At 57.2% G+C, this 24463-nt stretch overlaps 8 protein-coding genes across 8 annotated transcripts; 4 read left to right on the top strand and 4 right to left on the bottom strand.

Annotated features, from left to right (window-relative positions):
* Positions 1 to 391: 391 nt before the first annotated feature.
* On the top strand, positions 392 to 3256 carry CMQ_6625 (actin-binding protein; the record flags this gene model as incomplete). Its single annotated transcript, XM_014320311.1, has 6 exons — positions 392 to 511; positions 566 to 588; positions 638 to 754; positions 811 to 1376; positions 1451 to 1652; positions 1939 to 3256. The coding sequence occupies 6 exons, from the start codon at positions 392 to 394 to the stop codon at positions 3254 to 3256; spliced, it is 2346 nt and encodes a 781-aa protein (XP_014175786.1).
* Positions 3257 to 3401: 145 nt separating this feature from the next.
* Positions 3402 to 5138, bottom strand: CMQ_6938 (amidophosphoribosyltransferase; the record flags this gene model as incomplete). Its single annotated transcript, XM_014320624.1, has 2 exons — positions 3402 to 3429; positions 3478 to 5138. The coding sequence occupies 2 exons, from the start codon at positions 5136 to 5138 to the stop codon at positions 3402 to 3404; spliced, it is 1689 nt and encodes a 562-aa protein (XP_014176099.1).
* Positions 5139 to 7268: 2130 nt separating this feature from the next.
* On the top strand, positions 7269 to 8020 carry CMQ_6683 (uncharacterized protein; the record flags this gene model as incomplete). The annotated part of the gene is made up of 3 exons (XM_014320369.1): positions 7269 to 7317; positions 7375 to 7705; positions 7759 to 8020. The coding sequence occupies 3 exons, from the start codon at positions 7269 to 7271 to the stop codon at positions 8018 to 8020; spliced, it is 642 nt and encodes a 213-aa protein (XP_014175844.1).
* Positions 8021 to 8349: 329 nt separating this feature from the next.
* Positions 8350 to 9281, bottom strand: CMQ_6638 (heme steroid-binding domain protein; the record flags this gene model as incomplete). The annotated part of the gene is made up of 2 exons (XM_014320324.1): positions 8350 to 8856; positions 8952 to 9281. The coding sequence occupies 2 exons, from the start codon at positions 9279 to 9281 to the stop codon at positions 8350 to 8352; spliced, it is 837 nt and encodes a 278-aa protein (XP_014175799.1).
* A 560-nt stretch (positions 9282 to 9841) lies between these two features.
* CMQ_6728 (uncharacterized protein) lies at positions 9842 to 12285 on the top strand (the record flags this gene model as incomplete). The annotated part of the gene is made up of 2 exons (XM_014320414.1): positions 9842 to 10198; positions 10267 to 12285. The coding sequence occupies 2 exons, from the start codon at positions 9842 to 9844 to the stop codon at positions 12283 to 12285; spliced, it is 2376 nt and encodes a 791-aa protein (XP_014175889.1).
* Positions 12286 to 12628: 343 nt separating this feature from the next.
* CMQ_6690 (killer toxin, kp4) lies at positions 12629 to 13432 on the bottom strand (the record flags this gene model as incomplete). The annotated part of the gene is made up of 2 exons (XM_014320376.1): positions 12629 to 12867; positions 13000 to 13432. 2 exons carry the CDS (start codon positions 13430 to 13432, stop codon positions 12629 to 12631), a joined length of 672 nt encoding a protein of 223 aa, XP_014175851.1.
* A 394-nt stretch (positions 13433 to 13826) lies between these two features.
* Positions 13827 to 14207, top strand: CMQ_6871 (killer toxin, kp4; the record flags this gene model as incomplete). The annotated part of the gene is made up of 1 exon (XM_014320557.1): positions 13827 to 14207. The coding sequence occupies one exon, from the start codon at positions 13827 to 13829 to the stop codon at positions 14205 to 14207; it is 381 nt and encodes a 126-aa protein (XP_014176032.1).
* A 1941-nt stretch (positions 14208 to 16148) lies between these two features.
* CMQ_6664 (sh3 domain containing protein) lies at positions 16149 to 22939 on the bottom strand (the record flags this gene model as incomplete). Its single annotated transcript, XM_014320350.1, has 2 exons — positions 16149 to 16978; positions 17032 to 22939. 2 exons carry the CDS (start codon positions 22937 to 22939, stop codon positions 16149 to 16151), a joined length of 6738 nt encoding a protein of 2245 aa, XP_014175825.1.
* Between the last annotated feature and the right edge of the window lie 1524 nt (positions 22940 to 24463).

Genomic DNA, 24463 nt, shown 5'->3' with positions numbered 1-24463 from the left:
TTCCGGACAGAGGATGAAAGGAGAGAAGCAGTGTAGGTCGCAAGACTGCTTGCTTTCACGGATGTCCGTGGATGCTGGCTCTTGATATTTATCAGTCCAATGACACGGAATTCCGTGAACGAAGCTTAATAATAGGTTTTCGGAACCCCACATGCTAAATAAAGCTTAGACCCGTTATGCAGATCGCCGGCAGATCACGCCATCTGCGGCACTAACAATTAAATCAGCACGCCTCCAGTGTGGTGATGCGAGCCTGAAATTTGTCATGCATGACATCTCACGGTATAAAAGAACGTCTGCACTTGTAGTTGGCAGAAGTACAAGTGGAATGAAGTTCACTTTAACACTCAACCTCACACTTTGACTTTCCACTCCCACAGTGACTGACAGTATGGGCAACCAAGCAGCCTGGATCGAGGGCAATGCAGATCACCCGTTAGTGGTCAAGGAGGCACCCAAGCCAAAGCCAGGCGCCGATGAGGTGCTCATCAAGACGGCGGTCGTCGCCATTGTGCGTTTTTGTCTGGCCTGAACGGTGTCTACGGAAAATGGCTAACATCTTCAGAACCCGGTCGACTACAAGCTGCAGTATGTCGTCTGCCAGACACTGATGCTTTAGGGCTGACAAAGCAACCAGAGACGCGGGCGCGTACTCGCCAAGCAAGCCGTTTATCCTCGGCGAGGACGGTGCTGGCATCGTTGAGGAGGTCGGAGCCGACGTCACGGGTATCAAGAAGGGCGATCGGGTGATTGCGTAAGTCTCGCCAATCTGCAGCCGTTCCGGCCGTTCCGGCTGACTCGTCTCCACAGCTACGCCGATGGGCTCGGGTCGAACAAGTCGGCCAACTCGTCTTTCCAGCTGACCTTTGCGGCCACCTCCCGGCTCGTCAGCCCGGTGCCGACGTCGCTGGCGCTGGAGAAGGCCGTCGTGCTGCCGCTGGCGCTGTCGACCGCAGCAGCCGGCCTGTACGACCACACTCTACTGAAACTGCCGCTCCCGGTGGCGGACCCGGCTGCGGTCGTGCAGTCAGGCCGGACGGTCCTCGTCTGGGGTGGCTCCTCGTCGGTCGGCAGCGCGGCCATCCAGCTGGCCAAGGCGTCGGGTGCGCGTGTCGTCAGCACGGCGTCGCCGCAGAACCATGCGCTGCTCCGAGCACTGGGTGCCGACGCGGTGTTTGACTACCACGCTGACACGGTCGTCGATGAGCTGGCCAAGGAGCTCGAGGGCGCTGACTTTGCGGGCGTGTACGACGCCATCTCGCTGGCTGCGAGCACGGCGGCCGTGGCGGCCGTCCTCGGACGGCTAGACAAGAAGGTCCCGGTAGCCAACGTGCTTCCGACAGACCGGAAGACGGAGCAGTACCAGCCTCAATTTGGTGAGTGGCTTGGCTTTCAGGACACCAGGTAGACGAGAGAGAGAGCGGAAGACGCTGACCAAAAAAAAAAACAGTCCGCGCATCCAACATCACGTCAGGGGCGCTGGCTTTCATCAGTGACGGCGTTTGGGGCAAGTTCGTCCCGGCTGCCCTGGCCAACGGGTCGCTGCAGGCCAAGCCGGACGCTCATGTGATCGGTCACGGCCTCGACAAGATTCAGCATGGCATCGATGTGCTGCGCAAGGGCGTCTCGGCACAGAAGGTGGTGGTGACACTGTAAGCACCAAGATTTACTGGAGCAGTATCGTAACCGTAAACGCTGGAGATCGAGATAATTGTATTTGACTTCGATGCATGGATATTCCGTTCTTGTTTGTGAGTAGAGAAAATGGTGTAATTCGCAGTGTTGGCATACGTCGATCGTACTTACAGCGCTTCTGCTGGGTTCCCCCACTCGAGTCAGGTGACGAAGCCACTAATTGGCGTAACTCCGCCACCACCTCCAATTCCCTGTTTCAGCATCGAGCAGGCCAGAGGTTCAGACAACCTGACAGCCGCGAAGCCGCGAAGCCACCAGTTCTTTACCTTCTCAGCACGCAATCTTCTCTACAATGGCGCCCCACAACGGCCTCATGCACGGCACCGAGTACGACATTGAGGACAGCAATGTGGAGCTGATTGGCAGCGAGATAGACCACCGCGTCAAGTACGCGTCAGCCGCGACGGAGCCGGCCTGGAACGACGGCGTGGTGAGTCGGCAGCCCGGTCTGTTTGTGTGGCGGGTCGAGGATTTCCAGCTGGTGGCGGTGCCGCCGGCCGACCGGGGCGTCTTTTACGACGGCGACAGCTATGTCGTGCTGCACTCGTACCGTCTCGGGCCGGCCGACGAGAGCAGTGCCCAGGCGCCGCGGCTGGGCCACGAGATCTTTTTCTGGCTGGGCGCCCACACGTCGCAGGACGAGGCCGGCACGGCCGCCTACAAGACGGTCGAGCTGGACGAGTTTCTGCGCGGCGCCGCGACCCAGCACCGCGAGCTGCAGGCGAGCCCATCGGCCGCCTTTCTCGGGCTGTTTCCGCGGCAGCGACTGACGATCCGACGAGGTGGCGTGGCCACCGGCTTCCGGCACGTGGATGTGGAGGGGGAACGCGACAAAGCGGTAGGGAGAGCGCCCACGCTGCTGCGCGTGTTCCGACAGCCCGGCGTGGCAGCCGACGGCGGCGTCGTGGTGCACGAGGTCGAGGCGTCGTGGCACAGCCTCGACGACGGCGACGTGTTCGTGCTCGACAGCCCGGCCGACGCGACCGTCTACGTCTGGCAGGGCCGCCGCTGCAGCCCGATGGAAAAGGCGCGGGCCGCCGACGTGGCCCAGGACCTGCTGACGCCCGCACACGCCGGCAGCGTCCAGGTGTTGGCCCAGGACGAAGGACGAGCCGGCCGTGTTGTCCGGCTGCTGGGGGGCGAAGACAGCCAACAGGGCCAGGCCTTCTCGTCTGCACGCCCCTGGGCTGCTGCGGCCCACGATCCACAGGACTCCAACGCTCCCGCCAGCTCGGCCTACCCGCAGCGCCTCTGGCGGCTCAGCGACGCGTCCGGCTCTCTCGCCTTTGACCTCGTCCGCGAGACCACGGCGGGCACCTCCGTCGACGAGCTCGACGGCCAGGACGTCCTCCTCTGGGACGACGGCGGCCGTCAGATCTGGGTCTGGGAGGGCCGTGGTGCCAGCCCGGCTGAGCGTGCTCATTGGCTCCGTGTGGCCCAGGCTTACGTGCGGCAGCTCGTCGGCGAGCGCGGCCGCCAGGCCGCCCAGACACCCATCGCCAAGGTCCGCCAGGGTTACGAGAGCCCGGCCTTTTTGCACTCGCTGCAGGCCTGTCGATAGACAGACGCTGGCCGTCACTTTGGGATCTATCGTGTATTGCCACTCTGTTTTCAGACTGCTCTTGACCACCTCTAAACCGGTTGAAGACCCCTCGGATATGTACAACATCACATTACATAGCGCTGCTTCAAAGCCACGAGCATTCTCACCTGTCCGACGCCATGTTGTGTATGCTGTCTGGTTAGCGAGAACAGAGGAAAACAAAGCCAGGCAATGCTTACCTAATGTCGTCCCGGTTCTCCGCATACCTCTTGTCGTCAGCCACGTGACCATTGCTGTCGCCGTTGTCCGGCACGGCCACGTTGGTCGGGCCCCCGTCGCCAACTGCCTGGGGAAGCCCACCGGCGTCCGAGTCGGCCAGCACGGATGTCGACGTCGGTTTGTGCTTGGTGCTGCGCACCTTGTTGAGATGGTCAAAGTAGCCGGCCGGCACGTCGGTCTTGTACTGGCCGCAAAACACGCCGACCTCAAAGTCGGTACGGGCGCGATCGGGCGACGACGTCGTGCAGGCCTCGCAGAGATCGGCGAGGTCCTGATAGATGAGGTCGTCGGCGTCAATGTACCGGGCAATCTCCTGGCGCGTTTTGCCGTGGGCGATCAGCTCCTTGGGGCTGGCCAAATCGATGCCGTAGATGTGCGGATACCGGATTGGCGGCGAGCAGCTGGCCAGGATCACCTTGCGGGCTCCCGCCTCGCGCGCCATGATGACAATCTCGCGGCTCGTGGTGCCGCGCACGACCGAGTCGTCGATCAGGCACACCACGCGGTCCCGGAACTCGGACTCCATCGCGCTCAACTTGCGCCGCACGCTCTTCTGCCGCGCATCCTGCTGTGCCAGGATAAAGGTTCGGTACACGTATCGGTTCTTGACGAAGCCGTTCGAAAATGGGATGCCCAGCCGTTCCGACACCACCGCTGCCGACGTGTTGCTCGTCTCCGGCACCGGGATGATCACGTCAATCTCCCGCACGCCCGCCTCGCCCAGCGTTGCCCGAATCTTCTCCGCCAGCTTGACCCCCATGTTCTGCCGGCTGCGATGCACCGAAATCCCGTCGATCACCGTCTCCGGCCGCGAAAAGTACACGTACTCGAACACGTCCGGCGAGTACGCCTGCTGCGCCGCCACCTGACAAAACCGCGGCTCCCCGCCCTTCTGCACAAACACGGCCTCGCCTGGCAGGATGTCGCGCACGTTCTTGAACCCCAGCTGCCGCAGCGCGATGCTCTCCGACGCCATCATATAATCCGTCCCGCCCTCGATCGTCCTCGACGGCCGGCTGCCCATCACCAGCGGCCGGATCCCGTGTGCGTCACGAAACGCCAGCACACCGAATCCAGCAATCATCGCCGTTACCGCCCACGCACCCTGGCACCGCTCGTACATCTTCGACAGCGCCTTGAAGATGTCGTCAATGTTGACCCGCGCCTTGCCCGTCTCGTTCAGGTAGTTGGCCAGCACGTTGAGCATCAGCTCGCTGTCCGAGTCCGTGTTGACGTGGCGGTGTGCCTCCTTGTCCAGGTACTCGCGCAGGTCCGGCGCGTTGATGATGTTGCCGTTGTGCGCCAGGCAGATGCCATACGGCGAGTTCACGTAGAATGGCTGGCTCTCCGCGCTCGAGCTCGTTCCCGCCGTCGGGTACCGCAGGTGGGCGATTCCCATGTAGCCCGGCAGGTCCGACACCCGCTTGCCCTCCGAGAACACCTGCGCCGCCATCCCGTTGCCCTTGCACTGGAAAATCCGTCCGCCGTCTGCACATGTCGAAATTCCACAGGCATCCTGCCCCCGGTGCTGCAGGTAGTACAGGCTCTCGTGCAGATCCACGGCCGCGTCCACGTTGTACGACTCCGTGTCCGCCAGGATCAGGCCCACAACTCCACACATTGTTGCCGTTTGTCGCTTTTGTCTACTTGGCTCTTCGTCGCTCTAATCGAGGCCCTTGGCGGCAGATGCGCTCGTCCACGAGTTCATAGCGCAAAGCGCAAAAGAAGCAACTCGCGTGTCGGGGAAAGAGACACGAATTGGCCAACAAAACAGCGCCTTGTTGGTGAGAGTGAGGGAAGGCGAGAGAGAGGAAGAGAGGAGGAAGAGAGGACAGGGAAAGGAGGAGGAAAGAGGAGGGGTCCTATGAAAAACTTCCCGTTTAAGCCGTGTAAAAATCCTAGCCGAACAGAAAAAAGTTAAATTTTAGCCCACACGATTGGCTGCATGACCGAATCGCGGCCACGAGGGGCTGTTGCGCTTAGTCCCATCTGGCTAAGCGCCCATGCTTATCGCCGCTCCGAGCGATCTTATCAGCGATGTCGCTGCAAGACTACCTCTTGTCATGCATTCTGTGTTTTGCCGACAATCCCGCCCCAGCGGACCTGCCGCCTAATACGACTACGACGTACGAATAGCACACTTTCGGATATCTGCAATGCCCACCCAATCGTCGCTCCCCCTCAGCTGCCCGCTTGACTCTTCGGCTTCTCTACCGGACAACTTTGCCGTGTGTGTTGGCCAACGACAATTCGTGCACGAGAAACTTGCACAAGCCCCACACAGTGCGCAAAGAGGATCCTGTGTCAACGCGCATAGACGCGGCTAGTCCTGCCATGTCACGTGCATCGGGAGGGTACACCATGTCGAAACAAATCGACACGTTCCCAGCTTACTAAGCACAGCATCTGCATCCCTTCGTCCCCTTTTCTTAGGCGCCCGTCCACAGACCCCTTGCTTGCCGCTGCACTTGACACAATCTGCAGTTTGACCGGTGTTTGATACACTGGACCTGAGGCGTATCCGAGCGGGGATTCTCCACCAAGCGTAAAAGGGGTCCCCGCTCAACTGAAGCCTCCCATTGGCCCCTGTTGATTAAGCATCTTTGACGGAGTCTCTCAAACGGCGACCGTCTTCAGACCCTCCTCGCTCCTTGTTTCTGACACAAGGAGAGTTGGCGCCTGCTCTGCGCTAGCCAGCTTCCCGTGCTCCCTTCAAGCTTAAAAATTGGCAACGTTGAGCCCCTTCTCGGTCCTTCTCGTCCAGAGCCGCCTTGGCTTTCTGGAAAACGCTTTACACGAGGCCGCCTGGCCGCTCTGGAATTGGCGCCGTCCTGTCATGACAAATTGGCGAGAGACACGTTACTGCATACGCCGTAAAACCGAAGCCTGGCCCAGCCCAGGCTCTTCCAGCCGAGGCCGCCGGCTGCAGCACCATATCCATCGATGCTCCTCCCTAGAGTCAGTCGGCTGTACATAGTACTGGCTTTGTTCCTCTCATTTTACATCTGCCAACTAGCCTCTTGGTTGATCAGCACTACGTCGTACGCCTCCGCTTTGGGCCTTTCCGTAGTCCAATTCCGGAAGAAGACAAAGCTTGCCAACTTTTCGGATGGAGACTGCTGACAATTTCAACCATGAAAGAAATTGGGAAGATGATGCCGAATCCACAACGGGAGGAAGGCTGTGCAGACACGTTTCATTAGCCTGGGCCTTGGCTTGAGCGCCTGTTGGCTCGTAATTACGGCCAGCTGCCTTCGCTCGCCAATTCGTGCATGTCTGTTTTCGGGGACCACCAGATACGAAGAAGAGGCCCAAACGGCATTCCGGGAACAGCATCCCGTTTCAGAGATATCCGCCACTGGACTCTTCGCTCCTGTTGCGTACATAGTAGCTCACATAGTACAGCGTCTTACTGCCCCACCGCATCCCTGCTTGCTGATCTTACTCCCTACTCTCTTCCTCTTCGAGCCGGCCTTTGACAGATCCACTGCCGTCAACATGCTTGCGGCTCCGTAGTCCATATATATAGCTGACCTTTCCGCCAGTTCATCTGTTTTCCTCTCTTCTTTCTCCCCAGTCGATCTCAAGTTTGTTTCCGCCCTTTCAATATTCACTTCACTTCTTTCACAGGCTAGTCCTTTTATACCATTTTCCAACCAACTACAACAAGCGCCAGCCGCTCTCCAAGACAATCTTTCGACTCTCGATTTCCCTCTTTTGACTTTTTCAAAATCAACCTAAAAACTTCAAAATGCAGTTCTCTACTCTCGCCCTCTCCGCCCTCCTGAGCACGGCCTCTGGTACGTCTCGCAGAGTATGAAAGTCTTGGGAGTGAATGTCCCACTAACAATTCCCAGCCGTCAGCGTCACCGTTGTCAAGGTCGCCAATGTCAACAACGCGCTCATCTACAGCCCCGACAGCATCACCGCCAAAGCTGGTGACATGGTCCAGTTCCAGTTCGAGGCAGGCAACCACACCGTGACCCAGTCCACCTTCGACCAGCCGTGCCAGCCGATCAGCGACTTCACCAAGACCGTGGGCTTCCACTCTGGCTTCATCCCGGTCACCGCCGCCTCAGGCGTGATCCCCACCTACACCATCACCATCAACGACACCAAGCCCATCTGGGTGTACTGCGCCCAGGGCAAGCACTGTGAGGCTGGCATGGTCATGGTCATCAACCAGAAGTAAGCCCCCACCGCCCTCCATCGCCATTTATGTAATTTTGCTAACTGTTCAGCACTACCGCCAACGCTACCCGCTCATTGGAAGGCTACAAGGCATTGGCTGCCAAGGCCAGCACCATCGTCCCCGGCTCTGCCTCCAGCGGCACCAAGGGCACCACCACCAACAGCACATCGTCCTCCACGTCAAGCTCCAGCTCCACCGGCTCTTCGAGCTCCAGCTCCAGCTCCGTGGTCACTACCAGCGGCGGCTCTGTGCTCTCTGTTCCCAGCATTGTCACCGGCATGGTGGCTGTCGCTAGCTACTTCCTGCTGTAAGCAGCGGATGGGGACGAGAGCATCGAGTGGGTTTCTTTTTGGTCTTGGGGGTACGGTGTGTTTCAATTCGTGGTAATGGCAGTTGCGTTGGTCAATGGTAGGAGTCTTTGTCATGGCAGCGTTTCTTGGAATAGGAAAACGGGCTTCGGATGGGCACGACAAGTACCGAATACCTTTTTTGTAGACGAGTGAGGGAAGTAGGCAGTTGGCGTGCTAACGCCTCTTCGCTTTGCTCTGTACAATTGAAGTTTTTGAAATCGAACATGCCTATGCTTAGTAATCGTGATTACACACAGCTTAAGATGACAATTTGTCTGTCTGTAGGCCGACTACTCTTCGTTCTCTGCGCCGGGCGGTTTGCGAAATTCCCGGCCATCCTGTGCGTGCTTGCACAGCGGCTTGAGAGGACCCTCCCAGCCGGGTTCCCGCTGCAGCTTGGCTACAAAATGGTACTTCTTGCTCTTATGGAAGAACTTTGCCCAGTTGTCAACCGCCGCTCTTACACGCCTGTGCGCCTCCTTCAGCTCTACAGCCCTTTTCTTCTCCAGCTCTTCCGCCGTCCAGTATTTGCTGTCGATGTCCGGGTTGTCCAGCGGCAGGAACATGTCCTCAACACCACGAAGGTCGCCGTTTCGGTCTGTCGAGAAGCAACCGGTGACAAAGCCGCGGCTGGCGTCGACGCCTGCAAACCAGTGGTAGGACCCGCCCGGGCCATAGATATGGCGGCCCTTTGAGACATCGTAGATGTTGCCGTCGATGGACAGATACACGGGCTTGTCTGGGTCGCTGCCGTCGTACGCGGCTAGCTCTTCGAGCGTCATATAGGTAGGGGCTTGCTGCAAAGGGTGAAATGAGGGGCACACGTCAGTTCGCTGGGTAAAGAGAACGTTTTCCTGACCATAGAGAGTATGTATGGGCTGTCGCATCGTACGTATTTCTGCTTCCACCATGAAGTCTGAAGAATGTCTGGCCGGTCTTTGAAGCCCCAGAACCACGATTCCCCGTTGGTAATTAGGTAGCTGAGGCCACACGACACGACGAACAGGAAGGAGATGACGCGGACGACGTCCAACCAAGGCGTAGTTTCATCATCTTCTTCGATTCTCGACCGCACCTTGCGAGACTTCTTGGCGGCCTTCTTGGGCGTCTCCTCCGCCGGCGTCACGGTCGATTCGAGCTTCGTCGGCGTCACAGTTTCGGTATCGGCGGGGTCGGCTTTCGTCGGCTTCCGCTGTCGGACAGTTGACTCTTTGGCAGTCATAATGAAGACAGATAACGATTACAATGTATAGACAGATAAGAGGGGGGAAAGCCCGAGGCAGCTTGAAAAGAAATCCAATAGCTCGCACGAAAGCACGGTCCAACGAGGCAAGGAAAAAAGTCAAGAGTAAGAGAAAGGAGGGGACATCAAGACACCATCACATCTTATGCGAAGAGTGGTTTAAACGAATCACCAGATGATATGCAATACGAGAAGCAGAAACAGACGATTTACGAGCTTTCAAAAGACGAGCTGGCCAATGTGGACAAGTGCATTACTTAGCTTCAAATGGTGGGGTGTATTAGATAAGCAAGTCACGATACGCGTCGCCTGAGCAACAGCGTGCAGACCCGCAATAAACATCAAAGCACCTTATCAAGCAACCCACGAGTGCACCACTTTATTTTTAAACAGGCAACGAGACACCACCCAGGCTTTAATCGCATCTTTGGCAACGGCGGATCCATCACCAAATCCGGGGCCAAAGATAACGGCATACCGAAGAGACGTGCCCAAGACGAGGCAAATCGACAACGCACACGAGCAGCACAACAGCACAAATGGATGTCGAATCCAGCCGTTCCGGCTCACCGACACCACTCCAGGTGGCGTCACCGGAACGCATCAACAAGCAGCGTGAATCGGCACTGTTCTCGGCGGACAGCAGCAGCCTTGGCTTCTCGTCCAGTACAGCGTCGGTCACGGACAAGATCAGCCAGTTCAACTCGCTCGCATCACAGTCGAAGCAGCTGGAGCGCAAGACGGCCGATGCGGCACTCAAGCGGGCCATGCTGGGGCGGGAGGAGGCGGAGGCGGAGATGCGACGGTGCCGCGATGAGGTGCGGCAGCTGCGGAAGCAGATGGAAGAGGGACGTGATCGAGAGCGGCGCGTGGGCGAGCGGCTGGAGACAGTAATGGTAGGCGACCCCTCTCTGTGTGGCATCGGCTCACTTTGGGGGAAAGGCATGCTCACTCTTGCGGACAGGAGAACTACGGCCGGTCCAAGGAGACACACGCACACACACAGGCGCTCTGGGAGAAGGAGATCCGACGGGCACGCAAGGAGACGTTCAAGTCGCAGAGCACCGTGGTCAAGCTGCAGGAGGAGCTCAAGGCAGCACGGAGCAGCACCAAGGCAGCACAGGAAGCGCTAGAGCACGAAAAGCAACGAAGCAAGGCACGGGAACAGGAGGCGTTCCAGGCGCGATACGAGCTGGTGGGGTGCCAGGAGCAGCTGCAACAAGCGCAGCAGATGGTCAAGACGCTGGAGCAGGAACGGGACGCGTTTAAGAGCCTGGCCAAGTCGGAGGAAGACATGGTGCGGATCGCGTCCGAGGGACGGCTGCCGCTGCCGCCGCCAGATGAGCAAGAGAAAGAGGAGGAGGAAAAGGCCGAGGAGGAGGCCCAAGCAGAGACCAAAGAGGATGATATGGCCGACGACACGCCAGCACAGAGCGAGACCGAGCAGGTGTTGGCGCTGGCCAAGACGCGGAGAAAGAGCGGCAAGCCGTGCAAGTCGTCTGCATCGCTGCTGGACATCCAGTCGTCTGCAGCGAGCGAGGCCGAGATCGACGAGCTGACGCGGCAATGGCAGTGGGAGAAGCAGCGGGCAGACCGAGCGTCGGAGCTGGTAGAGTACCTGGAGGCGGAGTGCCACCTGCGGGCGTGCTCGTGTGCGCGCAAGCGACCGCGGTCGAGCACGCTGGAGTCGGCACGGAAGCGACCAGCACTGGGCATTGAGGCGGACGTTGGCGAGCGCGTGATCCTAGGCGACAAGGCAAGCATCATCACGTCGTCGACAGCACAGATCCGAGCGAACATGCAGCCGATAGCAAAGAAGATGCGACAGGAGGACAGCAGCCTGTATGCGCCCGAAGACGGCGTCTTTCGCACAGTCTCTCAACAGATGACGGAAGAGTCACAGGAGATGCAGGACCTGCAGGATGCGCATGAGGCGTCGGTGACGTCGGTGGCAACAACAGCCGTGGCTGCAAGCACACGATCGGAAGAGCAGCCAGAGACCAGTCTGCACAAGGCTGAGACTGTTGTCGTGGCCGAGATCGACACAGCGACGGGCAACGAGACAGCCGAAGAACCTTCCATGTACGCACGCTCACCCTCTGCGGAGCCTCCCTCGTTTGCCGTTCTTGCGAAGAAGCGCACCTCTCTCCTCTCCCTGCTTGACGCACCGCATCGGAACGGTGGCGAGGCAACCCCGGGCTTCCACTTCCACGTGCCGACGACGTCGGTGGCACCGGACATTCCCGCTGACATGGTCGACACGGCAGATGTGGCAGATACGGCAGACACGGTCGAACCGACGAGGCAGCGGACGTCCGCCACGGCCCAGGCGTTCATGCGGCTGGCGAACGCCATCGACAGCGGTGAGAGGAGGTCGGCATCGTCTGTGGGAGCGGCTGATGAGTCGAGGTCCTTCTCGGCCACGTACACGACAGCACCCGAGATCCGGCACTCCGACGTGCAAGACTATATGGAGCTGGACGTCGAGCCAGAGCAGCAGCAGCAGCCGGTGGCGGAAGAGGCCGGAGACGGGCCGTATGCGGTGAAGACGACGGTGACGAGGGTTCCGCTGCGCGAGGAGACGGCCGAACCCAGCCTGGCACAGCGACTAATGGCAGCGCAGCGGACACCGACACAACGGTCGACATCGGACCACTCAGACGTCGGCAGCGAGAGCAGCTTTGACGTGACCACTCCGGCGCTGACGCCGACGATGTCGCGTGAGGAGTGTCTGGCGCAGATTAGAGAGCGGCGCGGGCGAGCACGCAGCGTGGCAGGCAGTCAGCGGACAGCAAGAAGCGGATCGGTGTCGAGTAGTGGCCGGCGGTCCGTTGCAGCGACAGCAGCTCCGGCCGCTTCGACAGCGTCGGCAGCGTCGGCAGCTCCTCCGGTGGTCGCACCACGGCGGCCGGTGACGCCAGGCAGCGATCGACGAGACGTCAGTGCACCTGTGCGGCGAACGGGCAGCGTGCGACGGCGATGAGGGGGGTACTTTCTAAGCTTGCTGAGGCTCCGGGTTTGGATCCTGCTTTCGGCAAAGGGCGTCTGGTTTCGGTGGCAAATGGCAAAAGGCCGGTGAGTGCTGAACAGATGCCTGTTGTGCATACAATGCCTGGCGTTCTTATTTCTTTGTACTATCCTTTTTAATTGTATTTCTGTCTTTTGTCTTTTTCAGCAGCATATGCTGTTAATAGAGAGCGAGAGCGAGCTTGTTCTTAGTCTACGGATGTGGTGACTAAGCAATGAATGATATCCCAACATCACGTGCATTTTCTGAACGACATCTTAAGGATTGGTACGATTGGGTTTACGCAAGATCGCTTCCCTCAGATGGAACATGCACAGGCGTCTCCAGTTCTGCAGCACGGCGCGCTGACGTAGTTGACGGTCAGCTCGCCATTGTTGACGTTGTTGCCGCTGCTGGTGGGAATGCTGCCGCAGCCGCTGCAACCGTGATCGATGAGCTTCTGCAGCTGTGCGGCCGCCTGGTTGGCGGTGCCGCTGGCGCCTTTCTGGTAGAAGGCGCAGAAGCTGCCTAAGTTGGCCGAGGCGCAGGCTATCTGGACTTGTGGGTGTCAGCAGGGGCAGGAAGAGAGAATAAAAAGAAAGAGAGAGGAAAGAGGAAAGAGGAAAGAGGAAAGAGGAAAGAGGAAAGAGGAAAGAGGAAAGAAGAAAGAAGAAATGTAGTACTACGCACCGCCAGTATTGTACCGGTGGTTGCCGTGGCCCTGGTTGATGACACCTCTGACCTCTGACAGGATCTTGCTGAGCTTGCCGCCGGCCTCGCCGGAGCACAGGGAGGAGCCGCGACAGTTGATGCCGAGCGCCGAGGCACCGACGACAAAGAGGAGGAGAGACTTGGGCGAGACCATCGTTGCAGAGGTAAGAGCTGGCTGTTGGGCTGGGATTGGTGGATGGAAAGGCGAGGAGCGCGTGAAGAGCAAATCGCTCTCTCTCCCGGCTGTGGACGAGCGCAATGTCTGCGCCCTTTCATGGTGCAGAGCGGCTGCAGCTGGTCCGACCTTGTCTTCCGCAGACCCGGGACAACCAAGCTTCGGCTGTCCCGATCCTCGTATTTCTGTCTGCCGTCTGTCGTCATCCATCATCTGGCCAACGCACGAGGTGGACATTTTAGCCATTTCGAGAAGGTGGACAGACTTTGACCATGTCATCGGCGTCTGAATCCTACGGCAATCCTGACCAGAGAATAGTCACCGCTCCTGCAAGGAGAGGGGAGGTGGCAATGTCGATCCATGGCTCATCGTCTATCGTAGGACCGATGACCTGCTCAAGGAAATTGCTCAAGGACTTGTGGCGACTCCGAACAGAAGCCGTCTCCACCCTCTTCACCGGTGTCTCTGGTCTGGCTACTCGACACAATGCCCTGCAGCCATGTATAAAGGATCGACCGGCCATTCTGGGAGACCTGCTTGCTCGACCGTTTGGCAGAGACACTTTGAACCTCGCAATTGCCTAGCCACACACTTTTCCCGTCCCAATCGCCCACATACCCCCCTCACAGCAATGAAGCTTTCCGTCCTGGTCACTGCGGCCGCCGGCCTCATCTCCTCAACGGCCGCACTGGGCATCAACTGCCGCGGCTCTGGCTTCTGTTCCCTTGGTGCGTCCGGCAATCTGATCAACCTCAAGGCCCTCGTCGATGAGATCTCGCCCCGGAACAGGCACTACAGCACCGGCGAGCAGATTGCCTGCTCGGGCGATATCTGCGCCTTCTTCCAGAAGGGCGCCAGCGGCTCGGCCGAGGAGGCGTCCGCCCTGCTGCAGAAGCTGCGCAACCATGGCTGCAAGAAGTGCGGCTCTGTGCCGACGGGCAGCGGCAACAACGTCGACAACGGCGAGCTGACTGTCAACTACGTCAGCTCGCCGTGCTCGGGCATCTGTTGAACAGGTGGAGGAAGGCTGAGACGGAAATGGAATACTGGTGACCTCAGTCCTTGTACAACTAGCAGTCAGAGGCAGAACAGTTGAATATCTACGAGTCCAATATCCTTGTGCTTGTCCGTAGACTTTTGTCGGGTGAATAAACAGCTCGGACGAGATCGTATCCAAGAAAAGAGAAAGAAAAAGAAAAAGACAAATAAAGAAAACACCCTCAGATCAGGAACAGAAACAGAAACAGGCAATAGTGCCCGTACGATCATCGTCCAGTATTGCGTTCTGGTGACCCATAGGCAGGATCATCCTGCTGCGTGCTTTCTGACCTGCGTGCTGCCTCTCCACTTACATCTGTGCCACCCGCGTTAGCTGCCGACGGAGGGCTGTCTCACTCGGAAGAGACTGCTTGGCAACCCGGTGCCGGATATGCTTATTCCCTGCTTACTCGAGACAGATGCGGAGATCAAGATGATATTCACGTTACATAACAGGCTAACAGCAGCTACAATCCTTCGAGGCGCAGTGGATAAGGCCCCCGTCTTGTTTCAACCGAGGCCAAAGGAAAACAAGCGGACGAGCAAAAGCAGACAGAAAAAGGAAAGAAACAACACGACGCTCCAAAGCTTGGCCACGCTGCCCGCACTGCCACTTATTCGGAAGGTGGTCACGCTCTCAGCAAACCGTGATCCTAACCAGACTTTTCGATCCAGAGACGGTTCAGCTTCTCTCCATGCCAACTTCTCACTCCGTGTCTCGGCCTCGTCCGAATGGTCTGATCGAAGAGGGGAGAAGTTGTCATGAGCCTCGAGGATCGACATCCCTATGTCGTCAGTTGTCTGCTTCCACTTCTGCCCGTCGTAGAGATAGGCAAAAGGAAGGAAGCACCAGCCGTGTCTTGTCCTCATCCCTCTGCACCCGTACAGTCGCCATTCTGAAGCTCACCATCCTCTCGTCTCTGGTTTCCCTTGTAGCCTCCACGACCGCACTGGGCATCAACGGCCGCAGGAACTTCTACTGCAACCTAGACGCCGGCGCTTCCTTCTAAAATATCTACGAGCAGATCGGAGACCTCGTCGCTGATGGTCAAGGCTCCCGTCACTTTGCCACAGGCGGTACGTGCACACAAGACAAGAAACAGAAGCTCTCTCCCCCTGCTGCGACGACGACGCTTGCAGGTGCTGAGCGCCAACTGAGCGCCAACAGGGGCTGTGCGATCGGCCGGAGGGATTGGCCGGAATGGCACCCGATAACTCAATTTTTACTTGCCTTTTTCTTACACGTTTCTGTGACATACATATACGAGTACACGATACTCCATAGACCCGTATATACTGCTACCCTGCAGGGGTTCGTCCAATATGCACCACTACGTCGTACGTGTTCAGCTGCAGTGGATATGTAGGGCTAAAAGGACGCTATGAGCTTAATTGGTGCAGATCTGCTTCGTTCACTGATCGGCGGACCGCCTGCCTAAGAAGGAAGCCGTTCTACGTCTCGGTGCAGTGCATCTTCAATCTTTGGCCGCATGCCTTTTTTGTAAGCCCAATATCCTAGGCAGCGATGATACGCTTTCAGAAAATACAACATAGGAAATCGATGGCTTCTCCGCTTCGTGATGATAACTGGAACGCCCGAAAAAATGACCGAAAAGAAAGAAGAATGGAATACAAGACATGTACAGTAATACAGCTAGACATACGTATGAAAAGAAGGTTCAAAGGAGGGATATAATGCAGAGTAAGACAAGACCAAGAAGAGTGAAGGCACTGGAACAGAGGGAAACGGGGAGAAGAAGGGAAAAGAGAAAGAAGAGAAAAAAAAGAAAGAAAAAGAACGAAGAGAACAAAAGGAAAGAGAGACAAAAAATATCTAAAATGAAAGAAACCACACGCCACTATGCTCATACACGTCTACCGCGTTCTGCTGGACCGGCTGATTGTCCGCCAGCACTCACTCCTCGTCCACAGCCACCATGATGCTACTGCCCTTGCTCGACTTCTTGCCCAGCTTGAGTATGCTTAGCCGTTTGCGCACGCTGTTCTTCTTGGCCAAGCCACCGCTGCCGCCGTCTCCACTGACGCGACCGGCCTCCACGCCACTGCCACCGCTCGTCACCGTTCTGCTGCCGCTAGTGCTTCGTTTCCGGCCTGTCGAGCCCCGGTCGAGGCTTTTCCGCAACCCGCTTTCCGAGAACCAGTCGTTCATCTTGTTGCTGCCATTGCCACCAGTCGGCTGCCGCCGCAGGCTGCTGCTGGACCTGCCGACCGATTCCGTCGTCGCCGTGGCTGTCACAGTGGTCTCTATCATCGGCAGGCGCGGCCTTTCCAAGCTGGGCCGGAAGAAACTGTGCCGGTTCACATTCTCCTTGCCCCGGCCGTGGCTCTGATGACTCTTCTCGCTCATCGTGTCCGCATCGCCACCAGTACTGCCCTTCCGCTGTTGCGGCACATTCTCCATGCTGGAGAGAGGCATACTGTCCCGCTTCCGATGCCCGTGGTTGCCCGGCAAGAAGGAGAGTCGAGCGCCACGACCCGGTCGAAGCGCCACTGGTTGCACAGCTGTGCCTTCTTCGATGGCCACATCTGCACCGAGAAAGCCAGAGCTGACGCTGGCACCGACAGCGTGGCCACGCTCGACAGTACCCGCTTCAGGACTCCGTCGTGGTGCCGACTCAATTGGCGATGACCGTGACCACGTTGGCGAGGTTGCTGCTGCGTCACGGACCACGGGGGGTGGTGGTGTGAAAACGGCAATCTCGGGCGCGAACGTGTCTTCGAAGTCTGCCATACGCATTAGAATGAGATTCAGTCAGGGAAAAGCTGTGAAAACTTACACCTTGTGAGACCTTCGGCGTAGTCGGAGAAGCTCTCATTAGTAGATCGTGAAGCCAAGGCCAGACAACGTCTGATCACCATGGCATGGTCCACCAGGGCCATCTTGATCGCAATCTCCTGGGGATCGAGCTCCGGCGCCTCACTATCTTCTACGTCTTCGGTCTCTTCGGCGTCTTCGGTATCTTCCAGCACACTTCCCTCGCCTGCTTGTTCTTCGTCGCTGTTGTGCCCATTGCTACGGGCCGTCGGCAGAAGTCGTCGGTATCCCACTATGCTGTTCTCTGATTCGGGGTTCACTGATATGCTGATCGCATCCAATAGTAGCTTGACTGTTTCGGGCGAGTTGTCCCCATCGACCATCTTCTTCTCCACTGCCGTGATCTCCGCCGTCTTGCGCAGCGTCCGCTCCAGTGCTGCTTCTTTGGCTGACAGGCGCACCTCCGCCACCGACACAATCTCGCTCCGCCGAAGGATCGTTGGGAACGATTCCGCCGTCGTGTAAGCGGTCTTGTCCACGTAATGTTCGCTGACCGGTCCGCTGAGGTGGCGACGAGACGTAAACGAAAACGTCTGTGGGTGCGACGACACCAAATAATCGCGGATCACTTGGGGTACGCGAGCACGCTGAAAGACTTGGTGAGATAAGTCGCGGTGTGGGCTCAGGGCCGAGACAACAAGGAATTGGCCCTCCACAATGTCGTCGAGCATCTCTTCTGTCGAATTAGCTCCCGAGACAACGATACCACCGCCTAGGCGGGAGTTTGCTGCAGTAGACGACGAGACCACGACGATCTGCGCTGCCGGGTACTGCTCCTGCATGCGATCCGTAAACGCACTGGTCCGCTCGTTGGGAGAGCCCTCGTACACAAATTCCTTGTCACGCACACTGGATGGGAATCCCAAACCACGGAAGATGACGTGGAAGTACTTTGGCACAAGGCGGTCGCTCTTGGTAATCGTCTCGTACACGGTCGCAATGGCTCGCTCCGTCCGAGCCAGCTTCGAAAAGTCGTAAATGTTCGTCTCGTACTGCACCTGAAGCTCCTTGTACGCGGCCAAGGCGCTGCTCCACGCTTCGCCCTCCTCAAAATGCTTGATCATGTCAAAGTAGATCCGCTCCTTGCGCTCAAAGTGTGTCTGCGCAGGGAAAGCAGGGTCCGACAGAGCTGGCACCGTCCGCAACGGATCCCAGTCGTATAGCTCGGCATGGAGGCGCAGAGCCAGACCTGCCTCTGCGTTGTTGCGAGACGCTGCCTGCAGATCTGCAAGTTGGTGCACGTAGCGGACAAACATCTCCTCCTTCTGCATATCACGCAGAAACTCCATCAGCCGCAGCCGGTTGATCAGATGTGAAGCTTCTCCGGGAGAGCCGGAGCCTGCCACAACAACGTCGGAAACTCCACCACCGTCGCTGCCATGGACAGCAACCAGGAGATCGAGGAACTCGTCGACAGTGCCAATGAGCTCCCGCAATGCTGCGTAGAGAGGCTCATCCGGTATGCCAGCCAAACCAGCAAAGCGGTCTAGTAGCTCGCCGACAAATAGCTTTTGCAAGATGCTCTCCGTCAGTGGCTTTGTCTTGAAAAAGTGATCCAAGTAATCGATTATTTCCGCCTGGATAATCGACAGGTCCTCGCTGAGCGTCCACTCGCTCACAATCATTGTCTGCAGCACCTCCACAGCCATTCGCCGCAGACCTTCGTGCACGCTTAGACACAACTCCACAATGGGGCCAACCAGCGCAGGCACGTATTGCACCTGGTAGCCGCCCATCTTCGTGAGGTTGTAGCGCTGCCTCTCGTCGGCTGCCGTATCCCAGCCAATGGCTTCCCAGGTGCGCCGGAGGAGTTCTGCACCGTGCTCACGCACATCGCCAGCAATCTTCCACACCGCCCGGCGTTTCTGTTCGGGGAATGTTTCCAATGCGAGCGACGGACTGCTGACAAGCATAAGCAGTGTGCTGAACAGCATTTTCCACAGCTCCGTGTTAAACTCCTCAGCTTCATCGGGATCGAGCAAGAAGCTGTCCAGCAGGATGCTCGCCAGATACTGCAAGGTCCGCATGATTGAGCTGTGATGGAAGATGTGCACACTCAGCCAAGTAGACGGGAAGGCCTCGCCACGCAGAATGCTCATATGAACGCGTAATGTGTTTTCAATAATCACTGCAAGATCCCCGTCAGCCATCTCAAGCTGCATTCCACTGGCGGAATTGGAAAGTGCCGACAACACCGCAGACAGCTCGACGAGAGCCTCGTCAAACTGTGGTTGGGAGGATTGATCTGCCGACGGTGGTTTTCCGTCTAATGTCGGTTCCATTAGGCCTTCAGGGTATGATATTAGCCGCGACGGGAAGGGGTACTGCGTAGGGAAGAGCAATGACAGGCGACTTCGAACTGTTTTTGCTGTTTTTGTGCTCGACTCGGCTGCATGTCTGATGGCCAGGTAAGAGTCCAGAATCTTGGGGATGTAATCCGGGATCTCAGAGCTCAAGTGGTCTATTTGGCTGGCCAGGATGGAGCAGCAGAGCCGTACTTGACTCTTCCACTGGTCGGTCACCTCATCCGAATGGCCCCAGTGCGGTGCGATCCACCGAACAGTATTTGCACTCAGGGCGGCTCTTTGCTCTGGGTGCGAGAAAATATCCAGCTTGGAGTAATTAATGATAAGCACAAGCTTATACAGTACAAGCTTGCCCTTGACGTCAGCACAAGCATCCATAAAATCAATGGCGATGTGTAGTATTTCCTCCGTAGAAAGCAGGCCAGAAAGTTCGGGTAGCCACGTATGGAAGTGTTGGACGGCGAGTGTTTGACTTCCGACAAGCACAGGTGCTGTGTTACGCATCATTGCCTCAAGGGCCTTGAATATGCTCTGGATGTGGCGTGTGAAGTTCGGTGTAGTAGAGGTTATGCCAATGCCCGCTTCCTTAACGCGCTGTTGACCGCGGGCGTGCGTGATAAACTTGAGGATATGGCGAACAACCTTGAACGTGGCCCGGAGCTTGCGCGCAATTTCGGGTTCTGTCGGCTTCGAGAGCAGGCGGGTAAATGATCGCACCAGACAAGGCGTAGCGAAGGGAGAGTTGAATTTGGTCTCGGCATAGTGGTCCACAAGAGGACCTACGTTGAAACGCCGGTCGTGGACGATATCGAGCACTCGCACAAGAGCTGTGAACACAAGATCTTCGTACTGGTCGTTGCCAGAGTATTCCACAAGGACGGCGAATAGCGCATCAAGCACTTCGCTCAGAAGCTTCACAACCTCAATCTCGGGAACAAAGATGAGCTGCTGCAGCAACCCGCTCACAGCTTCCTTCTGTCCTTCGCGCCATTTGAGAAGTCCCAGCACGACACGATCTTGGGAGAAGCGTGTGCTGCAGAGATACGAGTCAACGCGCAAGTTGGCCAGTACACCCGTAACCACTGTTTGGTTTTCAACCCGACCTTTCGTACTCCAAGGTAGTGACAGGTAGCCTCCAACACGGCCGGGAGCCCCCCCTGGTGGTGGTTGTGGCGTTACCGTATATTCATCGATACGGTACAGGACCAAGCCGTGCGAGCCGTCCCGGACAAAGGCAGACTGGTCCCATAGTGGCATGTAGGCAACAGCAAATGGCGGATTTGGCATGTCAGCAACAAACATGACGACGTGAGACGTAGAAACGTCGGGGGGAGATAGAGACAGGCGAAGAGTTTGGCGCCATCCATCTTCGCGTTCCACTGTCGTCGATCGCCAAGTGCTTAGCCCCTCAGTATTTGAATACGGGAAGATGCACCCGTCGATACGGTCACCACTCGATCGCCGTACCTCGACGGTCACTTGCAGGTTGTTGCCTTGGAGGGTGCTCGGAAACGGACCAGGGCTGGCGCCATACCGGGAGAGCAGTACCTGCCGGCTCAGTACAGCATCATTGATGGTCAGGTATATATCAGAACGTGGTTTTGTCGGTGCTCCGGAAAATCCCATCTTGCATGTCTTGACGATGCCAGAGAGCAAGGTCGGTGTAGACTTGATCAGAGTGTCTGCGTCTGGGTGATTGAAGGCGCGTAGATGCACCTGGACGCGCTCAGAGCTCTTAGACTTTTCAAACTGGCCAGATTTGCTCAACATCAAGTCCTTGATAAATGGATCCCAATCCTCGGTCTGCTGCTTATCAGCAGATGCACCAGCGCGTTCCGACGGTGCCCAGATGTTGATCACATGCTCCACGTCATCATCTTGTCGCTTCATGATCGCATTCAGTTTTAAGACGCCGATGCCTGTCATCCGATCAGCTGTCACACGCAATGCAGAGTCAAACGGCGAACGGCCGCCCCCGCCGCCGCCGCCTCTCGAACCTGCCGAGCCAGGTGGTGCCGAGTAGCCCTCTCGGCTAGTCGGTGCACTGCCTGATATTGAACGATCCTCGGACGTCTCGCTCAAAGAGTCCAGCTTGTTGCTTCCACGTGAGTGACCTGAGCGACTGCCCTTACCTCCCCACATCAGGCTTCTCCGTGCAGATTTGTTTCCGCTAGAAAGAGGCGGCCGCGATGTTTCCTTGCTTCCCGAGACACTGCCGGACGCTCCACCATAGCCAGCAGATCCGACGCCAGAACGTGAGTTCGGCTTTGCTTGAGGTTGGCCAGCCACTGCAATCTGCCGAACTGAGCGAACAACAACAACAAGAAACAAGTCAGAATCGACGGCGGGGGCCTCGCCAATATCGGAAGAGGAAAGGTCGGAAAAGAGCGTGCGCATTGAGGCACGGTTGAACAGGTGTCCCATCATCCCAGAAGGTACCGCAGTGGTGAAGCTTTCGGATAAGCGAATAAGCTCGCCACCCACACGCCCAACTAGGCTCAGCACAAGAGAGGTCCCTTCCGTACAGGCGCCAGCGAAGCCCTTGACATCAACCAGTAAATGATGCAAGGCGGTTGGCTCAACAGAAGGTGGTGGTGGCTCGTTCAGAAGGCTCATAACCGATTGCAGCTGTGTGATTTCCACAACAGAATCATCACCCGTGAGAATGCGCCCACGTTCGTTTGGGTCCCGAACAATCACCTCGCCACCACAGAGCTTGTTGACACGGACAAGATCCCATACTGTTTTCTCTCGCAATTTTGTATATTCCCAGCTTGTCAATACGTTATGGAGGAACTGCTGGCGTGCTTGGTTCAGCGAGGTAATCAATTGGGAGAGGATGTCGAGTTTATGGTATTGCCGAGACAGGAGAAGCTCGTGCAGGTTCGTCGAGTGCCATTCGCGCAGACATGAAGCAATCTCGTCGATCAGAGGTTCAGCAGCCGAAGTCGGGGTTTCGTCTCCAATTTTCAGCATCGGGACCGGGGCTTGAGGCTTTGGCGCGTTGGGATCGCGCACAACGGGCACAGACAGGTGGCCTTGTGCGCTCAAGGCCGTGGCTGGTCGGGATCGGGAGGAGGACGGTCTGCTTTTGTTTCCATCTCCGCCACCATTGGCCATGGAAAGCACGATGTCTTTTCCAGTCTTCTTCTTTCGCCGCTGGCCGCCAACGACACCGCTCTTAGCCGAGTCGCTGCCACGCTGAGCAGCGGCATGTGCAGAAGGGAAGACGACGCCGTCCTCGCTAGTGTTGGCCGCATCTCCATCTTCGTCCGCGTCGTCGCTGTCGTCAGATTCACCGAGAAGCTCGCGCACCTCGACACAACTGCGGGGGAAGATGCCACTGAAAACACGAGCCTCAAGGGTCTGACCCTTGACAGAGGTCAGACCGGCCAGCAAGCTTGGCGGCTTGAGCAGGTAGCCACGAAGCCAATTGCCATCGGGTGTTTCTTCGATGATGTAGAGTTCGTCGCCAATTTCGAGCACAAGATCTTCGGGGTACGAAGCAGCAAAGGGGTAGGTCGCAACAGCGAAAGCGATGTGAGGGAGCGGTTGCCAGGGCATCGTGACTGTAGCGGCCAACCAGGTGAGCTCCTCGGGCCGCAGACGAACTTGGCTATGCCGCGTCGTCTCCTAGTCTTACGGTCGTCCTCGGTAGTGCTGCAGCAAGGAGCAATGCAATTCGAGAAGCATACCAAGCCCAGCACAGCCTACACGCGCGCGCAGACAGCACGCCGCGCTCTCAGACCGCGGCCTCTGGCTCCTGCTGCTTTTTGGTTTGTGAAGTCGTCGTGTCGAGAGGGAGCGGGGGTTTGATAGATGTTATTATCTTGTCTCAAGGACCGGCCGGGAAATAGTAATCGTCGCACAAGCTATAAACGATGGGCATGCATGCGATCGCAGGGGTCGTTGACAGGACGGTAGATGATCGTGAGGGGTGGTTCTGGGACTTGTTTGAGATCGAGTCGGACAAAGGACAGATGAAATGCCAAAAGAACTGCTTGGAAGCACGCGTAGGGACGAGGCAAGCCAGTACCCAGTCTGTCGGTCGGACAAGAAATGACAAATATATGATGATATACGGAGTAGGGAGAGAAGAATGAAGCTTAGACCTCTTTGGTGGTTTGGTACTGCTAGTCAGGCAGCTTGAAAGACGTGGCTCTAGAGCCGGGTGGGTTGATGCAACGGTGGAGGCGGGTGGTCTTTTTGTTAGCACAGTGGCCAAAGCCGAAGACATCGTCAGCAGGATTGGACCTACATAAATCCTATTGGCAGCACGAAAAGGTGAGCGCCGGGGAGTGGCCCGCAGATTCTGCTTTTTCGTGTTTTCCCTAGTTGGGCAACGTCGCGCGTCGTCGCTTCAGGGGCGGTATTGTCAAAATGCGTTTTTCTGTTTGTGATTGTGCGAACTGATCGCCGCTCCAAATATTAAAATAACCGGGGTGGAGAGGCAGGGACAGTTCCAGGCACAGGCACGGAGACCCGGGGAAGGCGAAATCCGAAACTGCTGCAGATGGAGACGTTCGAAGCATAGACTGTTCTGTTTTTGTGTTTCGAGATCCAGACGTGCGATTTGAGGAATCTTCTCTCGTAGCTTCTGGTTCTTTTTTACTGCCCAGCCCCCAGCCCGTTCTTTCCTTTTGAAAGTAAGATACTTGCCCCCTCATCCCAATGTCGCACTTTCCCCTTCCTTCCTTTTCAGGTACCCTGGCCGTCCCGCCCCTCATTAGGGGATAAGTTTGCTGATTGGCCATGCTTGGGATAAAGCTGGGGCTGCACTAAACTGTACTTTGGCCAGGGACTATCGACTTGTTTGGGTGTCGTTCGGTAATCTATAGTACTAACATACCGTCCTTCGCGCGGAAATGGCCTTCAATTTGGGGCAGAATATACGGTACACGCCACGTTGTTCCGTCCAACCAGACCTGGCAGGCATCTAACTAAAGTGCTCCGTAGTATCGGAATAAATAAGTAGCGCCGTATCCGTACGTGTAGCCTTGTCACGACCACTTTACATAGTACTCCGTACGCTTGGACTATCTATCGTTGACAGCGATGAAATGAGTGGGCATCTATTATTAGTTGGCT

Source organism: Grosmannia clavigera, assembly GCF_000143105.1.
Source record: "Grosmannia clavigera kw1407 unplaced genomic scaffold GCSC_108, whole genome shotgun sequence".
Classification (NCBI taxonomy): domain Eukaryota; kingdom Fungi; phylum Ascomycota; class Sordariomycetes; order Ophiostomatales; family Ophiostomataceae; genus Leptographium; species Leptographium clavigerum.
The sequence above is the reverse complement of the archived record's forward strand: the minus strand, read 5'-3'. Positions and strand labels throughout refer to the sequence as shown.